Genomic DNA, 25,664 nt, shown 5'->3' with positions numbered 1-25,664 from the left:
TCCACACGCGGCAGGCAGGCTCCCCCGTCGACTCCGCGGTACTCCTCTCGCCGAGCTGGAGTACCGCAGTCGACGGCAAGCACTTCTGGGTTCGACTTATCGCGTCCAGACTAGACGCGATAAGTCGAACCCAGAACTTCGATTTCCAGCCGTCGAACTAGCTGGTAAGTGTAGCCAAGGCCTGAGACTCTCACCTTATAATATTACTCCAGGAGCCAGGGCTTTAATCCATTAATGTTGATTTTCAATAAGTCTTGAAACACTGGGGAAGTTCCAGAAGACTGGAAGAACACTAATGTTATGCCAATTTTTTAAAAGGGTAAAAAGAATGACCAGGGTAATTATAGGCCTGTCAGCCTGAAATCGATTCCAGGCAAGATAATGGAGTGGCTGATACAGGACTTGATTAATAAAGAATTAAAGGAGGGTAATGTAATTAATACAAATCAAATGGGTTTATGGAAAATAGATCCTGTCTATCTTGATTTTTTTATGAGATTACAAGTTTGGTAAATAATAGTATAGATATAATATACTTAGACCTCTGTATAGTGTTTGACTTGGTAATGGATGACATTTTGATTCAAAATCTAGAATGACATAAAATTAACATGGCACACATTAAATGGATTAAGAGCTGGCTAACTGTTAGGTCTCAAAATGTGATTGTAAACAGGGAATCATCATCATCAAGTGGGCATGTTTCCAGTAGAGACCCATAGGCATTGTGCACTACTTAACATTTTTATCAAGGACCTTGAAGAAAAACATATAATCATCACTGATGAAGTTTACAAATTATGCAAAATTGGGAGAATGGTAAATAATGACGAGGACAGGTCACTGATTCAGAGTGATTTAGATCGCTTGGTAAACTGGGTGAAAGCAACCTCTATTTGTTGTAATATGGCTAAATATAAGTGTATAAATCTAGGAACAAAGAATGTAGGCCATACTTACAGGATGGGGGATTCTACCCTCAGAAGCAGTGATTCTAAAAGGGATTTGGGAGTCGTGGTGGAAAATCTGAACACGAGCTCCCAGTGCAACGCTGTTGCCAAAAGGGCTAATGGGATCCTGGGATGCATAAACAGGGGAATCTCAGGTAGAAGGAGAGAGGTTATTTTAGCTCTTTATTTGGCAACTGCTGCTGGAATACTGAGTCTAGTGCTGGTGCCCACAATTCAAGAAGGATGTTGATAAATTGGAGAGGGTTCAGCAAAGAGCCAAGAAAACAATTAAAGGATTAGAAAATATCCCTTATGGAGATAGACTCAAAAAGCTCAATTTAATTTAAAATAGAGAAGATTAAGAGGTGAATTGATTACAGTCTGTAAGTCGCTACATGGGGAATAAATATTTAATAATGGGCTCTTCAATCTAACAGAAAAAGGTATAACATCACCCAATGGATGGAAGTTGAAGCCAGACAAATCCTAATAAGGCATACATTTTTAACGTTGAGACTAATTAACCATTGGAACAATTTACCAAGTGCCATGGTGGAGTCTCCATCACTGACAATTTTTAAATCAAGACTGAATGTTTTTGTAAAAGATTTGCTCTAGGAATTATTTTGGGGAAGTTCTATGGCCTGTTCTACTCAAGAGATATGACTAGATAATCCCTTCTTGGCTTGGAATCTATGAATCATATAAATAGGCAAACCAATTATTGTGTCCAAGACTCAAGTCACACTCTCACAGACATACCAAAGCCACACTAGGATAGATCAGCCTGGGTCTAGCATTGGAGTAACCCTGTTTATGCATCATAAAGAAGCAAGAGGTTTTGTTTGTTTGTTGTTTACCTAGAAATATCAGGAATATCAAGTTGAATCTTCCTTGGTTTTGTTAGAGAAGGTTTTGGGAGGGTGAAGGGCATCCTCAGAGATATTCGTTAAGAGCTCTCTCACCTCCATAAAAGGGATGGGGAGGCTGGATCTTTAATACATATTATAAGCTCTTTGGGGCAGAGATGGTCTCTCTTTGTTCTGTGTTTGTACAGCACCTAGCACAATGGAGTCCCCGTGCATGACTAGAGCTCCGACCTGTGGTCATACAAATAATAAAAATAATTTAAAAGGCAATAGGCTAGTCTACAGAAGTAGTGGTGATTTAATTAAACGTGTGATGTTGCATCAATTCAATTAATCCAGTGCAACTTTCTGTATGACCACTACAGATATATCTACCCTCGGAGACTATATTCAGCATAGCCCTTATAGTGTAGATACAGCTTACAGCGACGGAAGGAATTTTTCTGTCAGTGTAGAAAAACCGCCTCAACATAGCTGCATCTGCACCAGGGCTTTTGTCAGCATAGCTATGTCGATCAAAGAGGTGTTTTTTTCACAGCCCTTACCTGTGTAGCTATGCCAATATAATTTTTCAGTATAGCTCAAGCCTCAAACAGGCTAACTCTGGTTTACAGAGGTTTATCCTGCCCCATCTGGTTTAAGAGTGCTAAATCAGAGTTTCCTCAGTTTAATTAAATCATTGTAACATCCCACCTCTAGTTAAATAGTCACAACTTCTCCCACGCGAGGTCACCTTTTCCTCCAAACAATCATTATGTACTGAAATGGTGTTTTAAACAGTTTGACTCAGGTCAGCACCTAAAACTTAAGTCCACCTAAGTGAAAATGGGACAGCGCACAGGGATAGCCCAAGTCTCTCCACCCCCCAACCCCATGCAGGGCTGGCATTGCTGCTTGCCCAAGCCCCCCCTTTGCACAAAGCTGGCAGTGCCGAGCATCTCCCCTCCCAGCTCCCTGGATGGGGCTGGCCTGAGCTGCTTGACCAAGCCCACATGAGGCTGGCTCAAGCCACTTGTCCCAGCCCCCCTCCACCTCTCCCTGAGAAGACTGGTATTGCTGCTCACCCCCTTGAACATTCCCCTGCACCCCACTAGGGGGCATGCCTCACTTTTTTTTGGCAAAACTGGGCGTTTGTCCTGTTTGGTTTTGCCAGCTGATCATCAGTTGGCAAGAGAAAATGGGACAAATGCCCAGTTCTGTCAAAAAAAAGTTGGGATGTCCGGGTAGGATGACCAGACAGCAAGTGTGAAAAAATCGGGATGGGGCTGCGGGGTAATAGGAGCCTATATAAGAAAAAGCCCCAAATATCAGGAATGTCCCTATAAAATCGGGACATCTGGTCACCCTATGTCCAGAATAGGGCTTAAAAATGGGACTGTCCTGGCCAAAATGGGACATATGGCCACCCTACCCCTGAGAGACGTAGTTAAACTGACCAAACCCTTGATGTAGACGCTGCTAGGTTAATGGAAGAATTCTTCCATTGACCTAGCTACCACCTGTCAAGGGGGTGGATTTACTACAGTAAAGGAATAACCCCTTTGTCGCTGTAGCAAGTGTCTCCGCTGCAGCGCCACAGCCGTGCCACTGTAGCGCTTGTAATGTAGACATACCCTAAAATTCCCTTTCCCAAAGGTAACTGTTTAATTTCCAGTCTCTTGCCTCTAGTCCTCCAGTCATTTAGGAGTCTTCCAGGGTAGACAACACTTTCCTTCCCATTATACCCCCTAGTAAGATCCTCCCCACTTCTCTGAGCTTTTAACAACCATGTTGCTGCAATCAGTCTTCACAGGGCAGCCCCAACTCTGAATTCCATTGTTTGTCTGTGGTGATGTTGACACTTAGCATTGTTTTGGAATGGAATGGAGTTGTGAAACACCAGTTTAGCAGTTAGCAGCTGCAGGCTACTCTGGAAACATCACCACCTTCTCCTGAAAGGGGGGAAATAGTTCCAGGCATATCTCTAGGCTGTTTAGAGTAGAGTCATGAAAGGAAGCTACAATGATGCCAAACCGAAGCAGCAGCACATAGATAATTTCTCAGGACACTGAACAGGATCATTCCTTCCGATAGCTCTCCTGCACTTTTCTGCTACCAGGAAGTAGCTAGAGAACAGGCGTCTGTGGTGTAAGTGTTATATTTTCCAGTCATGCCATCTGATTAAAACACCAGCTGCATGTAAGACACAAAGAGGAAGTAATAGAGAGACTTGAGACACATTCAATTTCAGGGGAATTTGTCCGCCCAATAGGTGTCGGTCATCAAGTTTGCATAGCATTCAGGAGTCAAAGCAAGCCGCCTGGCTGGTTGTGTGTGTCACATGATGAACTAGAAACATGAAACTCAAATATGCGCTCAGGCAAGTTTTCAGGTCTCATAATAAATGAGTATTCTCCTTCTCACAACGTAGAAACCAGGCAGAGATAACCCGTGGGATTCTATCTGCTCGGTATAACACTCCTTACGATCATAGGAAACAGCACATGTTCTCATTAAAGGGTCACTAGTTTACCTGATACTATCAACACGGAACATGGACAAGTTCAATAAAATCACTGAGCCAGCTGGTCAGAAGCTAAGGTACGATTTTTTTTTTCCTTTTACATTGTGTTCGTTATGACTTTCTGTGTTCCTTTAGTGCTGTGCCACGTCAGAGGACAGACTGGGTTTGGAAATGGGAAATGAACGCTGTTATAGACTCTGTTAATACAAGAACTATGCAATTCCAAAAGTACCAGTTGTGTCGAATGCACCTGCCATCACTGGGGCTAAAATGCTAGCAACTAAAAACGAGTACAACCGATAAAGTGTAGTGTATGAAGGGAAGTTTAGATATAATACAAGAGCATTTTCTTCTTCTGTAAAATTAAAATCTATTTCAGCATTCTGCAGGCACAAGAAGTTAAACAGAATATTGAGTATAAAAGAGGATCATTATCTGTATACATAGCTGCAAAAAGAGTCAATAAAATAAACACAAAACAATCATGTGAATAACACTCAGATACAATGCAACTGCTTGCACAGCAGACTCTGTCCATGCTACTTTTATTCTCTGTGAAAAAGCAAACTGCTTGATATATTTTTGTTTTAAAGGTTTTGTTTAAAAAAATCATTAATTCACCATAAGCCTTAGGCACATTAGTAACATTTGATCAGGAGTCTGTTTATGCACAGTAGATTTTGTATTAAGAGGACTCCCCGGTTTAACTTCTTTGGTATCTCCAAATCTTCAAATGGGACAGTGTCATGTAGATAAACAGGAAGCATAAAACATTCTGAAAATAGCACACTTTTAAATACAGGGTGTTGGGGAAGAAGTAGGACTAGACTATTACAAGGTAGTATTTTTAGGGTGACTGGATAGCTCAGGATTTGTACACTGGAAACGGCGTCTAGAGACAGGCGGGAAATAGTTTTCCCATCTTATGAACATTTTTGAAATTTCAAAACATTTTCCTAGTCTGGGGAAGAGAAAATAAGAGACTCTGGTTGCTAGGGCACTCACCTTTTACTCATGTGGGGGAGTCAGGTTTAAGTCCCTATGTCTCCAACATCCCAGGGGAGTGCACTAGCACCAAGTTAGAGTTAGCCTCTCTCTGACCCAATGAATTAAAATTAGCTGTGCCGTGTCGCCATAAGGATTTCACAGCAAATTAGCTATCTCAATGTAAAAACAATTTTTTGCAGCAAAGACATAGTCATAGAGGTTCCCACACACACCATTACATAAGATTAAAGTGGAATTTCCTTCAAGCACTAGGAGGAGGAGCCAGCTGCCATGCTAACCTGGGCATGATGGCAAGTTAATTATTTATGTATCTATTCAAAGCCCATTATGTCAGTAAGAGATGCCATTTCCTCCCTACTGTAGCTTCAGCCAGGCTGGCTCAGGTCCTGGTTCTCCCTCTTCAGCATGTCTAGTTCTAGTGATGTCCTAGCATAGATAGTGGAAGGAGACTCTGCTCCCTTCTGATACCTCACAGTATTAAGGCTGCTTCTTCTCCCCTCCTCCTCCTTATGGCCAGTATATGTCTGACCAAAACCCTAACTCAAGGAACTTTAGTATATATCTACCTTTAAGCATGTGAGTAGTCCCATTCTAAATGCACAAGTGTCTTGTTGGATATTGGTCCAGATATTTGACCATATGGTTTTAATAAAACCTCAGGCTTTGCTGATTTTTTAGCAATGGTTGCTATAATTGCATTGTCTGCTTAGAAAGAGAAACCTGCCCAGATTTAAGAGGGATGCACAAGCACAACAAAGGATGAACATAATGGAGCTGCATCATTGCCACCCAGGAGTAGTCAATTATTTTTTGTCAGGGTCAAAATTTCTTGGTCAAGGTCCAGACTTCAGAGAAATATTTTTCACACCACAGTAACAATAATGATAATAATAAGTAAATAAAAAGATTTTGCGATGCATACAAAAGCATTTGGTGGTCCAGATGTGGCCTGGAGTTCACCTATTGACAACCTCTGGCCTACGGTGACCAGATAGCAAATGAGAAAAATTGGGATGGGGTGTAGGTTAATAAGTGCCTATATAAGAAAAAGCCCCAAATATCAGGACTGTCCCTATAAAATCGGAACATCTGGTCATCCTACTCTGGCCTCACCCCTTGACATAATCACCCATTTACTTATTTTGTCACCAGGGCCGGCTCTGGACACCAGCAAAACAAGCTGGTGCTTGGGGCGGCACATTTTTAAGGGCGGCATGGCCGGTGCCAGAATGCCGCCCCTAAAAATGTGCCCCCGCCGCCCTAGCTCACCTCCGCTGCTGCTGCCATGGCACGCGAAACAGCTGATTCGCGCGCCACGGCGGCTCGGGGTCTCCCCCTCCCTCCCAGGCTCTCAAGTCTGGGAGGGAGGGGGAGATCCCAAGCGGCCGTTTCGCGCGCCGCTGCTCCCCCTCCCTCCCTCCCTCCTAGGTTTGAGAGCCTGGGGGGAGGAGGCAGGGCCTGGGATTTGGGGAAGGGGCGGAGTTGAGCCGGGGCCGGGGGTGGGGTAATTAAAGAACGGGGGGGCGGCCAAAATTGTTTTTGCTTTGGGCGGCAAAAATCCTAGAGCCGGCCCTGTTTGTCACCAGCTCATACTACATGGTACTGTCCCTGGTATGTTGGCAATGCAGTTGATTATATAGTTGGATCTCTCTTTGTTTCTCCTTTACAAAAAATATTTGCCCCAATGTTTGCACTGAATGTTACATTGGGGAGATATTTGCATTTGAAGTCTAACTTTCTTAATGGGCCAATGGTTGCAGAGACAAAAAAATCCTACTGAAACAAAGTACCACTTGTGTAATTATAGTCCATTTTCTAAGGCAGTTTTCTTAAGAGTTCATTCAATAGCTGCAAGAATCAAAGTGGCTTTAGTGCTGTATCACCATTTGTTTGTGCCTAAAGCTTCAAGCTTATCAATGCAAGTCTGAAAGGTTTGATTTTGTGAACTGGGTTTGATAACCTCATGTTGATAGATAGCCGTGTTAGTCTGTATCCGCAAAAAGAACAGGAGTACTTGTGGCACCTTAGAGACTAACAAATTTATTTGAGCATAAGCTTTTGTGGGCTACAGCCCACTTCTTCGGATGCCCACGAAAGCTTACGTTCAAATAAATTTGTTAGTCTCTAAGGTGCCACAAGTACTCCTGTTCTTCTCATGTTGATATTTATCAGCTTCTATCCAGTGGTGTATTTTTTATTATATCTGATGTATCTCTGTGTTAACATCATTACATCAGCATCTCTGGGTCTGTATTTTTAGCTTACTCATCTCCTTCACTTATCTGGATAAGATGGGAACGAAGGGAGAGTCACCACATGTCTCTTCACCTGGCATGTTGTGGACTTGGACATGGTGCTTGCAATTGTGAGAGTCATTCACTTTGTCATCTGTTTAATATCACTTGGGTCTGAATGCAGACACCTTGTAGAATTCTACCTTTATTATTTTTATAAAATGTATTGTGCATGCATGGGATTATATCATATACCATGCATGATGGGATTATACTTTGATAAACTGTCTGTATGTATTGTCATTGTCTGAGTTGCCAGGAAACCTTGGACTCCAGAGAGAGTGAGTTTTTGTCAGGAGAGGAATTAATTATGTGGCATAGACAAAGGATCCAATATTTTTTACAGCAGTGTTTCCCAAAGTGTGGAGCACCAAAGACCAGCTGGAGGGACTTGGAACAGTATCAGTGCAAGTGACCGCATGCTGCCCTGCTAATTTGGTGGGTAGTGCATCTGGACTCAGCTTTCAAAAGTTAAGGGATTGCTGCTGCATAATCAAATTGGTCCATAAGCAGATATACTGATAAAAATGGGGAACAGTCAGCAAAGCCCAAGTGCAGTTAGCAACTCAAAGAGGTAGCACCAAACTTTCAGATCCCCAGCAATAGCTTTTTGGTTCAAGTTCTTTAGAGAGACGGTGATCCTGAAACTTCTGCTCCTACAAACCGTTTCCATCTGCTGTATGACTGTGTGCTAACTCGGTCATATATATTCCAAGCACAAAACTTAAGAACGGCACCTTGACATTTAGGCCAGGTTTAAATGTAACAATTAGATCGACCTGGTTATGTCACACAGGGTTGTGAACAATTTTGCACCCTGTGCAATGTAGTTAGGTTGACCTAACCACCACTGTAGATGCAGAGCTAGCTACTCAGAGAGGCAGATTACCTACATCAACAGAAAAAAACCTTCCATCAGTATAGGAAGCGTCTAAACTACAGTGGCACTGCTGCAGTGCCATAACTGTGCCACTCTAGTGTAGATATACCCTCAGCCCCATGAGGTCTTCATCTTTACCCTCTTTTTTGCTCCTCCAAATGCCTTGCAAGGTAACTTAACATCACCACCTCCAACCACTGCTCCCAAGTATTATTTGAAACCACCATGAAAAGTATTTCACTTTGTTCTGGGGTTGGGTTTACAGTTGCTTTGCAATACAAAAGATAACCTTATTGGATTTAGCATTCTGACTTAAACACATTGGATGAAATTCTGACCTTATTGAAGTCAGTGGGAGGTCACCTAAGAGCTTGAGTGCTCACCTAAGTGCTGTTAATGGCCCATTAAGTTTAAAAGCATTTGTAGTCCTCACCAGTTTTTTACTGACCTTGAAGCCTTGGAAGTGGCTTAGATTCGAGTATTTCAATAAAGTATTAGTTTTATAATTTTCCCTCTTCTGCTTCACTAAGTTATTCCTCTTGAACATGCAGACTAGAAAATGAATTCATTTGGGAATGAAGTGACATTTTATTGTAAATCGGCACCTACTATGTTATCCTGTACAGGATTCTTTATTACAGGAAGCAGTTTTCTTTTTGAGAAAAAATCAGTTGGGAATATTAGGATATGTCTACACTACAGCTTATGTTGGCTGTAGTGCACTACAGCTTTATGTCGCTCAGGGGTATGACTACCCCCCCGACCAACATAAGTTACACCGACATAAGTGCCAGTGTGGACAGCACTATGTTAATGGGACAGCTTCTCGCACCTCTCACAGAGGCTGGAGTAGTTAAGTTAATGGGAGAGCTCTCTCCCTTCATCTTAGGGTGGCTACATTTGAGCTTACAGCAGCACAGTTTGAGAAAGTGATGGAAATTTCACTAGTTAAGTTCTTGTTAGTATTAATAATAGTCATTTAATCAAGTTTTGTAATCAAACTTTGACACACAACATTTCATATTTAGAAAATAATACCTGGAAAGGTTGCAAACAGGGATAGAACTGTTGATCTGCCAAGCTGCTTATTATGTACATGGTCCTATGTAGTCCACAGATTCAGAATGTGCTACAAAATATACACCACCAGAGATTTCAGCAGCAGGTTCTAAGCCTCTACTCATCTCATTTCTAGCCATTATGGTTGCAAAGACAACCTTCCAAATGTAATCAGTGCTTGTTGCCCGAGTCTGCAGATAGCATAAAACATCAGCTCTAAAAGAAGCATGGATTGCATCATCCATCTGAAATGTGTAATAACTCTGAAACCTAAGGCTTGCTTTGTCAGCATTAACTATTTCATTGCTGATCATTTTAGGGGAAACACCCAGCAATTGTGCTTATCTACTGTTGTCACATGCATCAGCTGATATTAAAGGAGTGATGCAGCTAGTTCAGGGGTTCTCAAACTGGGGGTCTGGACCCCTCAGGGGGTTGCAAGTTTATTACAAGCTGTCAGCCTTCACCCCAAACCCCGCTTTGCCTCCAGCATTTATAATGGTGTTAAATATATTAAAAAGTGTTTTTAATTTATGGGGGGGGGGTCACACTCTGAGGCTTGCTATGTGAAAGGGGTCACCAGTACAAAAGTTTGAGAACCACTGAGCTAGTTGCTACCCAGGGTTGCTGGGATGGGGAAACTAGTTCAACCTCTCTCCACCCCCACGCCACCCACAAAAAGGTCTCAAGTCTCTTCTGACCCTTGCCACCATGATGAAGGGAGAAAAAGAGATTAATTTCCCTACCACCCATCTCACGTCCTCCACTGCCAAAAGCCTCAAATGGCTCCTGAGTTCCCAAACCATCTCTATGCCTTCCTGGGTGCCAAAAGCCCCAGCACCCACTCCCATTCCTGCTTTCCCCTGGCTGTTTCCACCAGACATTGACATGTTGTCAATACAAAAAAAAGCTGTGGCCTGTTGAAAATTATAGTGCAGCCAGAGCCATCCCTAGGGTACAGTGAATGGAGGCGACCACCCTAGGCCCTGCGCTTTGGAGGGACCCACACTTCGTGAGGAGGGGGCGGGGAGGTGATGCAGGAGGCAGGTGGGGGGTGTGAGGAGGAGCCCCCACCACTAACCTCCCCCTTCCCCTCAGCACCTCCTGCCCAAAGCACCTCTGCTTTCCTCCCAGAACCTACTGCCGATCAGCTGTTTCATGGCATCTGGAGGCACTGGGGGGGAGAGGAGAGAAGTGAGGGCCCAGCGCACTTGGGGGAGGGGACAGAACTGGGCGGGAGTGGGGCAGGAAGAGGCGAGGTGGGGTGGGGCCTTGAGGGAAGGGGTGGAGTGGGGGCAGGGCCTGTGCAGAGCTGGGGGGCGGGAGCATGCCCTGCAGACAGAAACTTGGCACCCATGTCCTGGGCTCCGGACCTCCCTAGGGATGGCCTTGTGTGCAGCATAATATAAACTGACTCTAATATTATAATAAATCACATAGGGACAGCATAGAAATCTTTTTTTTTTTTTTTTAAATCCACCCAAAGCTCATGAATAATTCTTAGGCTGTCTCACTAGAGGTGTTGTCCACCGGATGTAGGCTCAGTTTGCCACAGAGTAGACAGAACTCTGATTATTTAACTTCTGTTTCCTGCAGTTCTTTGTAATTTTTCTAAACAGCAACTGAAACTTCCTCCTATTTGGCCTCCATGCATCTTATCTCACCCCACTTCAGCCTCTATAAAATAGTGTTGTAAAAATCACTTTTCTCTCCAAGGGCAAGAACTGGGTGACTTTCATATGTAACTCTTCTGCCAGGTGGAGTTGGCAGCACCAAGGGACAGGTTCACTATCTAGGGATTCCTCTTAAAAATACAAAACAGAACCGGTTCAAGCCCCCATCCAGTAGTCTGGGAAAATCTAACACCACTCCCAGGAGCCTCTAAGAGGCATACTTCCCACACCCAGGCACTGAGTCTGAGTATAACAAAAGAGAATTTTTAGGGAAAGGGAACCACCCCAACCACATTCAAAAGCATGTGACCATAGCCAAACCCAATCCTGCAGCCTATTGGGCAGTGTCTTTTGCCTCAGTATCCCATCATGCAGTGGGAAAGTCCAATGAATGAAGGTCCCTTTAAACACATCATTCCCCTCTCCCTCCACTTCATCCGACTCACAACTGGCTGTCCTTGGTTAGGGAATACTTGGAGTTTAGAGGTGCATTCACAGGGTTCACCTCCCACCCCGAGGTAAAGAGGCGGGAGGTTGAGCAATGCCTCCGCGCCCACTTCTGCAACTGCAACTCTGCCACTACTGACCACAATTTCTCTGCTGACACCACTTGCTGCTCCCATGACGTTACATTCTGAGATTCCACCTCTCAGCCCAGCTCTTAGTGATTTCAGCTCTCAGTAATTTCAGCATGTAGTGAGGAATCTGTCAGGTCAGGCTGTGCCTGCTATTGTAGTGAGAGTAGATGGTACTACCTGCGGCTCATCAACCCACTGCTTTCTGAGTAGCCCAGGAGGGCGTAAAGCTAAGGGAGCAACCCCTGACAGAAGAGCCTCACTGCCTTGTGGGTGAGTTCGGGAGAATGTAAGGCTATGAGGGTAAACTCAGACCAAAAATCTGGAGTGGAGCCCCAAAGGCAATCAGGTACTAACATTTTAGTATCTTTCTGGCAACGCCTGCAGCAGATTGGGTACCAGATATATTGGTTCTTCCTCTCCTCTGGATTTAATTGGTGATGCCAAGAGGGAGGTCCTGATGCATGGGCAACTCGGGGCCTCCATATCATCTGCCCAGGCTTGCACCCTGGGGAGGTACTCCAGCTTCGCTTCGAGTGTCGACACAACACGGGAGGCAGCAGTCACCAGTTCTAAGCTGTTACTCGACTGGCATAGAGTTGAGAGCCAGGGGCTGTCTCCGACAGTGGGAGAGATCATCGTACGGTATCTCACTGGACAACCACCGCCCACCATAAAATTGGGCAGCTCCTGACAATAGGGTGTTGTCCCGCCACAGTCTGCCTACTTCAATGGGTGCTTGGAGCTTAGAGATTATAACTTGACAAGTGGACTGTAACCAACACACCAGGCAAATCAAGTAAAAGAAAGAGAACATCCTTAAAGATAGGGTGCTGGAAATTGACACCATGACAACTGGATTATCTGAGGACCTTCAACAGATCAATGATGCACGCAAAACTACCATGATCAATGACGAGCTGAAACTGCTCAATATCGCATCCCTCCAACAAACACAGCTAGCATCAAGAGGATCGCTCAAAGGAAAAAATGACTACACATTTTTCTGGCAGTGGAAAAGCACAGAAGAAATGCGAGAGCACAGAGTGGAATTTGCTATCAAGAACTCACTTCTGGGGATGATTGAGCCGCCTACAAATGGATCCAAGAGAATTTTTGCACTATGCTTGTTTACAACTGAGGACCCAGTCAATCTTGTGAGTGTGTATGCCCCAACACTCTCCTCATCTTCAAGGGTCAGTTCTATGACCAGTTGAACATAACCATCAGCAAGATTCCAAAACACGAATATGTTTTCCTGCTAGGGGACTTCAATGCAAGGGTGGGAACTGTTCATAAAGTATGGACCAACTGTCTTGATCAAAACAGAAACTAGTACGATAAATGGAAACAGAGACTGCTAGAATTTTGTTCCTATTATGACCTTTGTGTAACAAACTCACTCTTCCAGACAAAGCCACAACACACAGTATCTTGGAAACATCCCAGATCTGGCCACCTGCACCAGCTGGATCTTATCATCGCAAGGCATACCAATCTTAACATTGTCCTCATTACCCATAGTTATCGAAGTGCTGAATGCGACACAGACCACTCTGTGGTATGCAGCAAGGTCTGACTTAAACCAAAGAAAATACATAGATCTAAAGTAAAAGGATGTCCTCGTATTAACATCAGTGCCATAGCAGACCAAAAAAAGTCACAGCAGTACAAGAACATACTATAACAAGCCCTTGACACCAGTTATTGTGCCACAAGCACCCAGCTGAAGTGAGAGCAACTGAAGAACACAATCTAGGATGCAGTTCTATCAGTCTTTGGGAAGAAGGAAAACAAGACCAATGACTGGTTTGACGCATATTCCATTGTGTTGACGCCAGTCATAGAGGCCAAACGCATAGCCCAAACCAACTACAAGAGAGACCCAAATGAAAAAAAACTTACAAGCATTGAGAGTGACAAGAACCAAGGTACAACAAACTGCTCTATGTTGTGCCAATAACTATTGGCTGCACTTATGTGAAAGCATCCAGGTAGGAGCTGATGCAGGCAACATTAGAAACATGTACGATAGGATCAAGAAAGCCTTGGGTCCAACTTAAAGAAGACAGCCCCATTGAAATCAACAACAGGGGAAACAATCAATGACCGCACCAAGCAGATGAATCTCTGGGTAGAACACTACTCTGAGCTTTACTCTCGTGAAAAATATTATTAGGGCTGCAGCCATCAGTGCCATCAAAGGCCTTCTTGTTATGAACCAACTTGACGATAAACCAACTGTTGAGGAGCTTAGCCTTCCCATAGATGGCCTCCCTGATGGAAAGGCCCCCGGAAAAGACTGCATACCATCTGAGGTCACAAAATGCGGAAAACCTATTCGACTGCAACATCTTCACAAGTTGCTCTATCTGTGCTGGAAAGGAGGCGAAGTACCAGAAGAAATGAAAGAGGCCAACATCCTCATTCTCTATAAAAACAAGGGCAACAGGAGCAACTGCAACAACTATCATGGCATTTCCCTTCTTAGTATTATGGGAAAAGCCTTTGCCCAAGTTGTCCTGAACAGACTTCAGACCCTTGCAGACAGAATCTATCCTGAATTACAGTGTGGCTTCAGAGCTGAAATGTTTACTATCAACATGATCTTCTTGCTGAGACAATTACAAGAGAAATGCAGAGAACAAAAAAAGCCCCTCTACATAACCTTCATTGATCTCACAAAGGCTTTTGACTTTGTCAGTAGAAGTGGACTATTCACACTTCTAGAAAAGACTGGATGTCCCCCCAAGCTCTTAAGCGTGATTCAATCCTTACATGAAAACATGTACAACACAGTCCAATATGACAGCTGAGTCTCTGAAGCTTTCCATATTCGTAGTGGAGTTAAGCAAGGTTGTGTATTTGCCCAAACTCTGTTTCGGATCATCTTCTCTCTGCTGCTGAAACAAGCTTTTAGTTCCTCAACTGAGGGAATCTACTTTCACACAAGATCTGATGGAAAGCTGTCAGGGTTCCTTCCCCACTTGGAACTCTGAGGTACAGATGTGGGGACCCACATGAAAGCTTATAAGTACCAGCTTAGGTTAAAAACTTCCCCAAGGCACAAATCCTTTCCTTCTCCTTGGATGCTATTGCTGCCACCATCAAGTGATTTAAGCAAAGATTTAGGAAAAAGACCACTTGGAGTCCCTATTTCTCCAAAATATTCCCCCAAGCTCCTTCATCCTCTTTCCTGGGGAGGCTTGAGAATAATATACCAACCAATTGCCTTTAATAAAAGTACAGACCAGACCCTTTTTTTCTAGGACACTAAAAATCAATCAGATTCTTAAAAGAAGAACTTTATTATAAAGAAAACAGTAAATGCAGGACACTTGCAAAATCAGGATGGAAGGTAACTTTAAAGGGTAATAAAAGATTTAAAACACAGAGGACTCCCCTCTGGACTCAACTTTACAGTTACAAAAACAGGAATAAAACTACCTCTTAGCATAGGGAAAATTCACAAGCTAAAACAAAAGATAATCTAACACATTTCCTAGCTATTACTTACAATTTCTGTAATTTTAGATGTATCATTTCAGGATCTTTTTAGGAGCTAGTTTACCTGCTTGTTCTCTCTCTTTGTCCCAAGAGGGAACCAACAAAAAGAGCACAAATAAAACTCCCTCCTCCAGCCCCCGAAATTTGAAATTATCTTCTTTCAGTGCCAACTAGGTTAATTGAACTGATTAACCCCTTACAGGTAAGTGATTCTATACTTCTGGCCAGGAGGGATTTTATGTTACTGCATACATAAAGGTTGTTACCCTTCCCTTTATATTTATGACAAAAGCTGTTCAATCTTGCAAGACAGCTCTAAAACCAATACTCAGGAGGGCCTTATCCAACACCTCCTCTTTGCTGATAACACAGCAGTGACAGTCCACACAGAAGCTCATCTTTAAAGCCTTATGGACAGTTTTTCCAAAGCCTTCCAAGACTTCGGGCTTACTATAAGATTAAAAAAAGATGAACATAATGTGCCAAGGAGTTGAGGAAGCACCCTCCATCAAGATCAACAACTATGAACTTGAAGTGGTGAACGAGTTCACATTCCTGGGGTTCAGGACTATTGTCTGCAATAGGTCACAGTACTGGTATAGATAGATCTTATCTAGCATGATCTTACTGTGCAACATGTATGCAAAGGCAGTTAGTTGCGACACTTCCGTTGCTAAAGGATGAAAGACCAAAGAAAATGCTAATCTACTCCCAGTTCAAAGCAGTGTGACAGGAAAGTGTTGCTTTGAAGAATAAGATGGAGAATCCATCTGAGAGACTGAGAGGGAGCAGACCATAAAAGACAAAACAATACCTAAACTTCATCTAAGGGTATGTCTACACTACCCGCCAGATCGGCAGGCAGCAATCGATCCAGCAGGGATTGATTTATCGTGTCTAGTCTAGACGTGATAAATCAACCCCCGAGCGCTCTCCCATTGACTCCTGTACTCCAGCTCGGCGAGAGGCGCAGGCGGAATCGATGGGAGAGCATCAGCTGTCGACTTACTGCAGTGAAGAGACCGCGGTAAGTAGATCTAAGTATGTCGACTTCAGCTACATTATTCACGTAGCTGAAGATGCGTAACTTAGCTCGATCCCTCCCCCTAGTGTAGACCAGGGCTAAGTATTTGTTTCTTAGATATATAAGGCTCTTGCTGAATCAGGGCCAAGACCATCAGACAATTCAGGATAGATTTTTAGTTGCTGCTCAACAGATGTCCAGGGAATAGAAAAACAAGTCAGATCTGAGGTGCAGTGGAAAATCTATACAAGGGGACTTGCCATGTAACTGTCCACTGTATGCTAATCTCAAACCTATGTTACTAGTCCTTCATTCTTCTGTACACAACTGACACATAAAATATACAAAATACAGATTATTTCCATCAGTTAGTTTGCTCTTTACATCATCTTTAATGGAGAAAGATAGTGGTTTCAGCCCACGTGCCTGTAGGAATGTTATCTCATCTTTCAAAAATTCCTCTAGGATCTTGATTAATAGTGATGTCAGACTCAATGGGTTATAATTCCCTGGTGCCACACTATGCATTTTCTTTATTGGTTTCCCTCCAGTGATTTCATACTTCCCTTTGAAGAGCAATAAAAACTCTTTGGAACCCATTATCCCTTCTCTGACATCCCCTTCAGGATTGTAGTGGGTTTGTAATTTGTATAGGCCTAGAGCTCAGTGAGTTTGGATGTGTATAATATTTGTTTTAAGGTGACTGTTAATGCCATTGGCTTCAAAGCATCCGAATGAAAAACTATTCAGAAGAATACAATAGGCGTCATAAAAAAAAAAACTGCAGTTATGGATCAGCTGTTTACTGACTGACTGATGCATAGAAAAGGTCTGTCTGCCAAATCAATAAATCAAAACATAGAAAACCAGGATCAGGACAACAAGTATCTCAAATTGTTACATCCACAGATGAAATGATTACAACTGCATCAATTACTTGGTGTACATAATAAAAATGAAAATAATAACTAGCTCTTATTCATGGCACTGTAATATAGCATTGGCACAAGAAACCAATGTTTTCCTGTTTGAAAATGAAGTTTCAGTGTCACGTTAGCAGCAAGACACCATTAGCTGTTGATCATATTTGATGGTATTGGCATTACCTCTTAACTTGTCATCATGCTGAAACTAGAGCCCAAATTTTCAAAATATACAAAACAAAAACCTCCCCATCTATTATTACTGACTACTATATATCACCTTTCTCACCTATCAGCATGCTTTACAATGTAGCAGTGAACACTATAATCAAAAACAGCTCAGCTGCAAGTTATCAGGCTTGATGCAGGAATCAAGTGGTGAAATTCCTCTGGAATCTATCAACTTATGAAACGAACATTGAAATGAATCCCTTTCCTCCATGATTGCAAGAGGTCCACTGGTAGCAGAATCCATGCAGTTCTGAATCCAGGCTGTATGTCCAAATTTTATGAATGCCAGTTCATTTCAGGCTCCTTATATGGCAGGATGAGAACAGGCTGAGTGAAGGGTCCAAATCTAAAAGTAAAGGTTGTATACTGCTTGCCAAGCAAAAGGATCAGAAAGGTTGCTTGGTCATCCGTCTCTTTGGGCATCCAGAAGACCCACCAGAGGACCCCAAGACTGTAAACACAGATAAGAGAAAGCATACCTATCACCCCCATCGAGACCGGAGAGACAGAAACGTTCTATTGCATATGTGACGTTGTGCAGTCTATATGGTTTTATAAAAACATAATAAGAAGTGCATATAATGTAACTGGAATATGCTTCATGCAAAAGGTCTCTTGTAAGATGTCATTACAAACCTTATAATCTATTGAGTGTGATCATCCTATTTGTATAAATGTACCACTCTTGTATCTAAAATTAGGAATATGAAATACAACTCTGAGGGCCTATTGTAATTATGCAAAGTGTGAGCCATTAATAGTGGTTTGGAATCTTGATGACTCCCATTAACCAGGACCATTATCTGCAGATGGCTGTGTTTACCTGTGAGTCTTCCTGTATATGTGTGTGCTGGCAAGTGGGCAATGAAGTCTTGCAGTGACATGTGATCACGTCACCTGACCTGGAATCCATCCTTAACCTGGTGCTTTTCCAGTGGGGGGGGGGTGGAAACCCAGAGGGACAAAGGGTTCCCACCTTATGCAAAAGATATATAAAGCAAGAGAGCTCTGGGTAGAATTCTGGAGAATTACTTGCACAGCTCCCAGTAGGGCAGTGTCTCTATGAGCGACCACAATGCCAGGCTCTGCCTAACTGGCACAACTGAATCAGTACTGCACAAGGTTTCTGGGGGGCCTTACCTCATGTTCCAAATTATGGGATTTGCCTCCTCCACCCAAAACAAATATATTATTGGTTGTCTATTTGAAAAAATAAGTGGTCACTCAGAGAACCCAAATGAGGGCCAGACCTGTTGTGTGGTGTATGACATTTTAAAGTGACTGTGGGTGGTTATTGTATGCTTACGCTAGGGAACATTCTAGATCCAGAATTCAGAGGAGCCTTGTCAGCTAGAAGCAGTTACAGATGGAGATGTGATGGCAACTGAACCCAAGAATGAAATGAAATGAATGAAAATATGCTAATTAGTGGATCCACTCACTTTGCTAACTTGTTTAGTTGTAACTTTATTTTATTTGTGGTGTTAATTTGAATGAGTTAAAGTCATTGCTGTTAAATTACAGGCATGACTGAATTTAGGAGTCAGAGGACATAGGTCACTTGATAGTTTATAGATTTAAACCCAACTCACTACTGCTTCCATAGGTTCCCTTTTTGCCTTTAACAGGTTCCTAATGCTGCTGCCAGAGCAAACTCTCTCCAGTGTGGAGTCCTTGATAACTGGAAAATCTGGGTCTCTAGCACAAACTTAGTTGAGTGTTTCTCCTTTTGCCTAGTTTAAGGCTGGAACTCTTTCCTGAGGTGCAAAAGACAATTTAGCAAGAACTGCAGATGGCAGAAGTTCTAGGGTGCAGGCATCCCTTATTCCTGGAATTCCCCCAATACTCTCGATAGACAGAAAGCTGTATGCCTGTAAGACATCTATACAACTTCCTGGGTCAGCAATTCATTTCCAACTTCTAGAGCTTTGTTTAGTTTCATTGCCACCACTCCCCTCACTGTCTTTGCTGTTGGCATTGTGCTTAAAATTGTTTATATTATTAGCACCACACCCAATTCTGACTTCATCTCTGCTCAGAGTATGGATTCTCCTACAACACTACTAAAACTCTGCACACAGCTAGAGGATTTCTTAAAGAACAACTGCTCAGAAACTCACCCAAGCCCCACTCTCTCTAAGCATAATTGTTATAATGTCCTCACAAACATATAATATTGATAGATACAGGATCAATCTTTCATGTGTCTGGAGAGAGAATCTCCTTATTACATAGATCTCACTGAAAATAAAATAGACTTTTCTCTCTCTCTCTCAACCTGGTGTAATTGAAAATCTTAGTTGAAAGCATATAAACACACTTTGTAAAGTTGTTTGCTGATCTTTAAACATGCTCTTTGAGTAACTAACGTGTCACATGAAAGAATTATGATGAGCACAAGATAGGGTGGCCATATTTCTCCAAGGAAAAATAGGACACCATGTGGGGCTAGCCTGAGCCCCACCGCCCATACCCCTGCAGGGCTTGCCCAAGCTGCTTGCCTGAGCCCTTCCCCCCCCAACCCCATCCCCCCTTCGAGGCTGGGGCTGGCATCGCTGCTCACACCCCCCCATGCGAGGCTGGGGCTGGCATCGCTGCTCGCCTGAGCCCTGCCTCCACCCCTGCACGGAGCTGGCGTTACCGCTTTCCCACACACACACATACACACACACACACACCCCGCATGTTCCTCCACACCCCATTTTTGCCAAAAAAATCAGGACAGCCAGGATAGGGCTTAAAAAGGGACTGTTACGGCCAAAACAGGATGTATGGTCACCCTAGCATAAGATAAATCATTTCCTTTCTATTTCACATACACTCATCTCATGCTCAGCCATCTGTGGGGCAGCCCAGCTAGTCCTTAGGCACAGTCAGACATTTAGGGCATGTCTACACTTGGAGCAATCGATCCAGTGGGGGTCAACTTATTGCATCTAGTGAAGACGCGATAAATCGACTGCCAAGCGCTCTACCGTCAACTCCGGTACTCCACCGGAGCGAGAAGCGTAGGCAGAGTCGACGGGGGACTGTCAGCAGTTGACCTACCTCAGTGAAGATACCATGGTAAGTAGCTCTAAATACGTCAACTTCAGCTATGCTGTTTTTGTAGCTGAAGTTGCGTAACTTAGACCGACTTAGCTCGCCCCCATCCCCACTCCCCAGTGTAGACCAGGCCTTACAGAGCACAGACAAGTTCTTCTTTCTTGATCTACTGCATTTGCAATCATCAGCATTTCCAATCTGTGCCATATACATCCTGGTTTTCCTCTCACCAACCATTTCGAAAGAACAACCCTGCTCTACTGAGGATACAGAAAATGGGTTACTTATCACTTCTTTTAGAAACAAATATACAGGAAAAGTTGTAGGACATTAAAGACACTGGTTTTCAAAAATCCTTTTTGTGTGTACATAGTCCTTGCCCAAACATTCAAGGAAAATGCCCCCCTTCCTATGATCATTCTTACACCTATTTCCTATAAGTGTACTATTTTCAAGTACTGGGACAAGCGGGTCTAGGCCTGCCCAATGCTAGATGTCCATCCCCTCCACTGAGGGGAAGGAGTCATTGGACCCAGGCTGCAAGTCAGTTCTGAAGACAACAAATGAAAAAACAGGGACAGGAATGAAGGTTAAAAGTTGGTATCCAGAGGGGAACACCTTGCAGAGAACCCTCGACAGCACCCATTGCTCCTCAAAGTGTCTAAGGAATCAGTGGACAATGCCCAGAGGAACTCTGTCAGAGGTGTGATCAGACAAGGGACTGAAATTCGGCCCCCCACTGACAGAAGACCCCCCACCCATCCAGCTTCCTCGTCCTGGTGTGAAGGACGGGCTCTTGGCCAGCCCCAGGAGGAGGCTAACAAGGAGTTTTGCGACTTTGTGGGGCCACGGGTGGGGTGTGCATGAATTAGGGGATGCAGGGAGACGTGCAGCCATGTGGTGACGACGCAGGAAAGGAAACAGAACGCCAGGTCTGTGGTAGCTAGAGAGCTTTACAAACCTCTTGCAAAAAGCCTCCCAGGAAAACTTTTCCTGGGGTTTTTATTTCTCTCCTTACTTTGTTTACAACTCTTCTTAGTGGTTACATTCTTGCGCATAGAAAAGCCAGGCAGTATACATGCACATAAGATAACGAACCCATCTCTTGAGCGCGTGAACACCAGCTGCGAGGGTACAATCAAATCAGCCAAATAAGTTTCCCAAACACAAACGCTGGATTGAAGGTCACTCCTGCCTCGTAGCCATGGGAGCAGTTTGCCGCGCCCGTGGGCTGGCGATTCGGGAGCTATGCATCCCTACACAGCCAGAATCTTAGTAAAAGGTTCTGAAGGAGCTGGAAGAGGAGCTGTAACCCTAGATGTGCCCCAGAGACTCCCTCTCACCACAGAAAGAACTGGTGTCAGAGGAGTTCGTGAACCATGCCAGTACAAACATGTGCTTATGTCTCCATGGAGGAGCCACCCACTGATATCCTCAGCGGGCCATGGAACCAGAGTGGAATACAGTGGAGATACAAAGCCTCTGCCTTCAAGATGCCTACAATCTAAAGAGGCACAATAGTTCTCCCTGGAGAAGCTCAAGAATATCCATTTATCAGGAAGATTATAAGGAATACAGAATCAATCCTGCCACTATGCCAGGGCATGTGATCTGGGCTATCCTTTGGATGGATTAATTGGGTAGCTACCCCAAGCACATGAGGCACTGTGAAATAAGTACAAAAAGGGGAGTGGAGACAAAGGGATCAATCTGTGAAGAATCTTTGAGGAGTATTCACCCCCCCCCCCCAGCTTGTGGAATGTAAAACATCTTTTTGGCAGAAAGCAGAAATCCAAACGCTTTACAAAAGAAGCTCATAGATGAAGAACCACCATAGTCCCAGAGTCTGATCCAATGTGCACTGAAGTCAGTGGGCTTTTGATTGAATCCTAAATCAGCTACATAATTCTCTCAAACATTTCCAGATGTAAAAAGTTACATTGACAGGCACAGAAGCCCTGCCACTGTTTCTCTCTTTTTTTTGTTTTTTTGTTTGTTGGTAAGCCTGGTTCTAAATAACATAGCTCCAATCAGAGCTGAACAAAGGGATTCAGAGTTCATCAAGAATCATATAGCTTAAGTTTGCGAAGGGACTACCAGATCATTTAGTCTGACCTCCTGTATATCACAGGCCATCAACACCACCAAGCACCTGCGCACCAAACCCAGCACCTGAAATTAGACCAAAATATGACAGCCCAGGGGACACTAGACTGTTGTGTGCCATTGGTAAAGAATAGAAGGGACCAAGGTGCACTAGTGCCTGAGGTCTCCAGCAATGGCAGGGAAATTATCAAGTGTGATATACCCAAATAATCCTGGCAAGTGACCTGCTCCCACATGATCCAGAGGAAGGCAAGAAAAAGCCAAGGTCATTGCCAACCTGACTTGGAGGAGAATTCCTTCCCAACCCCTCATATGGTGATCAGTTAGACCCTAAGCATGTGAGCAAGAACCAGCCAACCAAGCACCTGAGAGAGAGAATGCTCAGTGACACCTCAGAGCACTCTGTCCAGTCTCCCATCTCCAGTCATAGACATCTCTGATATGTCAAAAGAAGGAGACAAAACACACAAATACATACACACATGCTCACATCACATCGGAATACACGGGGGAGACAGGAGAAAAAAAAAATCCCTTTCTGACCCTACCAGGTGACCAGCTGAAGCCCTCAAGCATGAGCTTTTAGGAACATAAAACATAAACCAGAAGTGAGACCGAGGGCTGCTGAGCTTTACCCCCTATCATCACAAGTTGCACTCATAAGTTTGTCCAGCTCTTTCCTAAAACTAATTACGTTGTTTGCCCCCACACCTCCTATTGGGAAGCTGTTTCAGAACCTCATTCCTCTGATGCTTAGAAATCTTCTAATTTCCAGCCTGAATTTGTTCCTGGCCAGTTTATTTGTTCGGGCACCAACATTGTCCTTTAGTTTAAATAACTCTTCACCCTCCCTGATGTATTTATAGAAAGAAACCATATCCCCTTTCAGCCTTCTTTTTGCTAGGCTAAACAAGCATAGCTATTCCAGTCTCATGTCATAAGATAGGCCGTCCATTCCCCTGATCATCCTATCTAGTAGTTCTTCTCAACACCTGTTCCAGTTTGAATTAATCTTTCTTGAAGACGAGTGACCAGAATTGTACACAGTATTCCAAATGAGGTTTTACCAATGCCTTGTACAATGGCATTAATACTTATGTCTCTACTGGAAATGCCTTGCCTGATGCAACTGTGATACATGGATGTCTTTTTCACAGCCTCCTCACCCTGGTGGTGGCTAATAGATGACCTGTGATCAACCCACAGACCCAGGTCACTCTCCTCCTCTGTCACTTCCAACTGATGAGACCCCAGCTTGTAGAAGAAATTCTTATTATTAGATCTAAGTGCATGATCTACCTAACCCTAACCTTAATACCTGATGCCCAACCGCAATTCTGATTAAGGGCTGGCAAGCCTGTTTGGCGAGAACACAAGCACATGTTGCACACTAACTAAGCCATTTAATTCTCTTCTGATTATTTTTATTCCCTATTACTTTTCATTTACAGACCCATCAGCCCAGATTCCTCAAAGATATTTAGGTGTCTAACTCCCACTAATTTCAATGAGAACGAGGCACCTAAATACCTTTGAGGATCTGGGCTGACAGATTCAGGCTGGGACTGGAAGCAGAAATGCCAAAACTCTACAAAAATGGCTATTTATGGTGTGTCAAGCCTGACCAGAAGCTGAATTTATCAAAGCCTCACAAAAGAGTCTGTTCTTGTGAGATGTGGAGCCTACTTTTGTAAATCCAAATGAACTGATTTATTCAGATAAGAATCCAAACTTTTGAAGTTCACCCATTACTAGTTTCTATATTGGGTTGCTGTTTTAACACCTATCATTTATATTATTATGTTTTAAATGTGATTAGATGGCAGGAGGATTATTCCACGGATTTTCTGTTCAAATGAAAACCTAAAAAGCCAGTATGAATTAGGTTCTAAAAAGAAGTAAGAATAAAAATTAAGGTTAAGATTTAGGAACATAGGAATTGCCATGCTGGATCAGACCTCAAGTCCATCTAAACCACTATCCTGTCTCAGACGCATGGTGGAACGTATGCCTATATTAGCCACCTAAAGCCATATTTAAAGTACCTAAACACATAGGTGTTCAGCACTTTGGAAATTTAGCTAACAGTTCCTATTGTCTTCAGTGGAAAGAAGTTTAGGGTCTCTGTTTAGTTATCAAGAGAGCCTTAATATACAAATAAAACTTGCTCTTTTATAGTGCTTTCCACCCAAAAATCCCAAAGTGTTTAAACAATATTATTCAATTAAGCCTCTGAACATTCCTGTTAAACAAGTACCATAAGTAGGAGTATTCTCGTTTCACAGATAAGGAAATGAAAGCACAGAAAAATTGGCTGTCACTCATTTGAGAGTCACTTCTAATCAGTGGCAGAGCTTGATAGAAAACTCAATAAACCTAAGTCCTGTGCTCTAACCACTACACAATGCACATGCTAATTACACACATAAACTCAGGGCCTGAGCTATTGATTTCAGGCCCATACATACATAATTATACACCTGCTAGGCAAATTACATTATTTTCCAATTTGGTTTTATTGATTCTCAAATAATTCCAATTTCCTTTGAAAATCATTTTAATTAGTTTAAAGAGACACCCAAAATTACTGAGGATAGTGAAGCTGGAAGTTACGTTTTGTTTTGGCAAGTCTCACCTATCACTCTGCCCCTTCAATACTTCTGTGCATTAAGACTTTCAGATTATTAAGATTCTAAAAACATACAGTAGCTTGAGGATTTTACTGGTCTATGTAGGCAAACCCTCCAACAACTTCCTAATGGACTTCTCCTCCTTTGGAAATATAACAAAGTGAAAATAAAATATAGAATGAGATAACTTCTAATGATTGTAGGCAGGCTTTCAAAAAGACCATTTTTTAAAATCACATTTATTCTTCCTGTTAGTCATGATTTGATGTGAAGATTTCATCTAGTATAGTTCAATTTTTCTCTTAGAGTATCCTGAGGAGAAAACAAAGAAAACTAAATAAAATGATCTCTCTGTAGAAGTTTGTATTAGGCTGTGCTCTCCGTATT

General features: G+C 43.1%; 1 protein-coding gene across 6 annotated transcripts in view; it reads left to right on the top strand.

Moving 5' to 3' along the window:
* Positions 1 to 25,664, top strand: part of BLNK (B cell linker) — a 145,706-nt gene that overhangs the window by 74,977 nt on the left and 45,065 nt on the right. The window contains exon 1 of one of the 6 annotated variants that reach the window (XM_034776418.1): positions 4,080 to 4,399. The exons of 4 other annotated variants lie outside the window; for them this stretch is intronic. In XM_034776418.1, coding sequence (XP_034632309.1) covers positions 4,353 to 4,399 — 47 coding nt within the window. In that variant the 5' untranslated portion in view covers positions 4,080 to 4,352. Of the gene's footprint in view, positions 1 to 4,079; positions 4,400 to 25,664 lie in introns of those variants that run through there. One more of the 6 variants, XM_034776419.1, reaches the window with a different exon arrangement.

This window comes from Trachemys scripta, chromosome 7, assembly GCF_013100865.1.
Source record: "Trachemys scripta elegans isolate TJP31775 chromosome 7, CAS_Tse_1.0, whole genome shotgun sequence".
Lineage (NCBI taxonomy): Eukaryota > Metazoa > Chordata > Testudines > Emydidae > Trachemys > Trachemys scripta.
The sequence above is the reverse complement of the archived record's forward strand: the minus strand, read 5'-3'. Positions and strand labels throughout refer to the sequence as shown.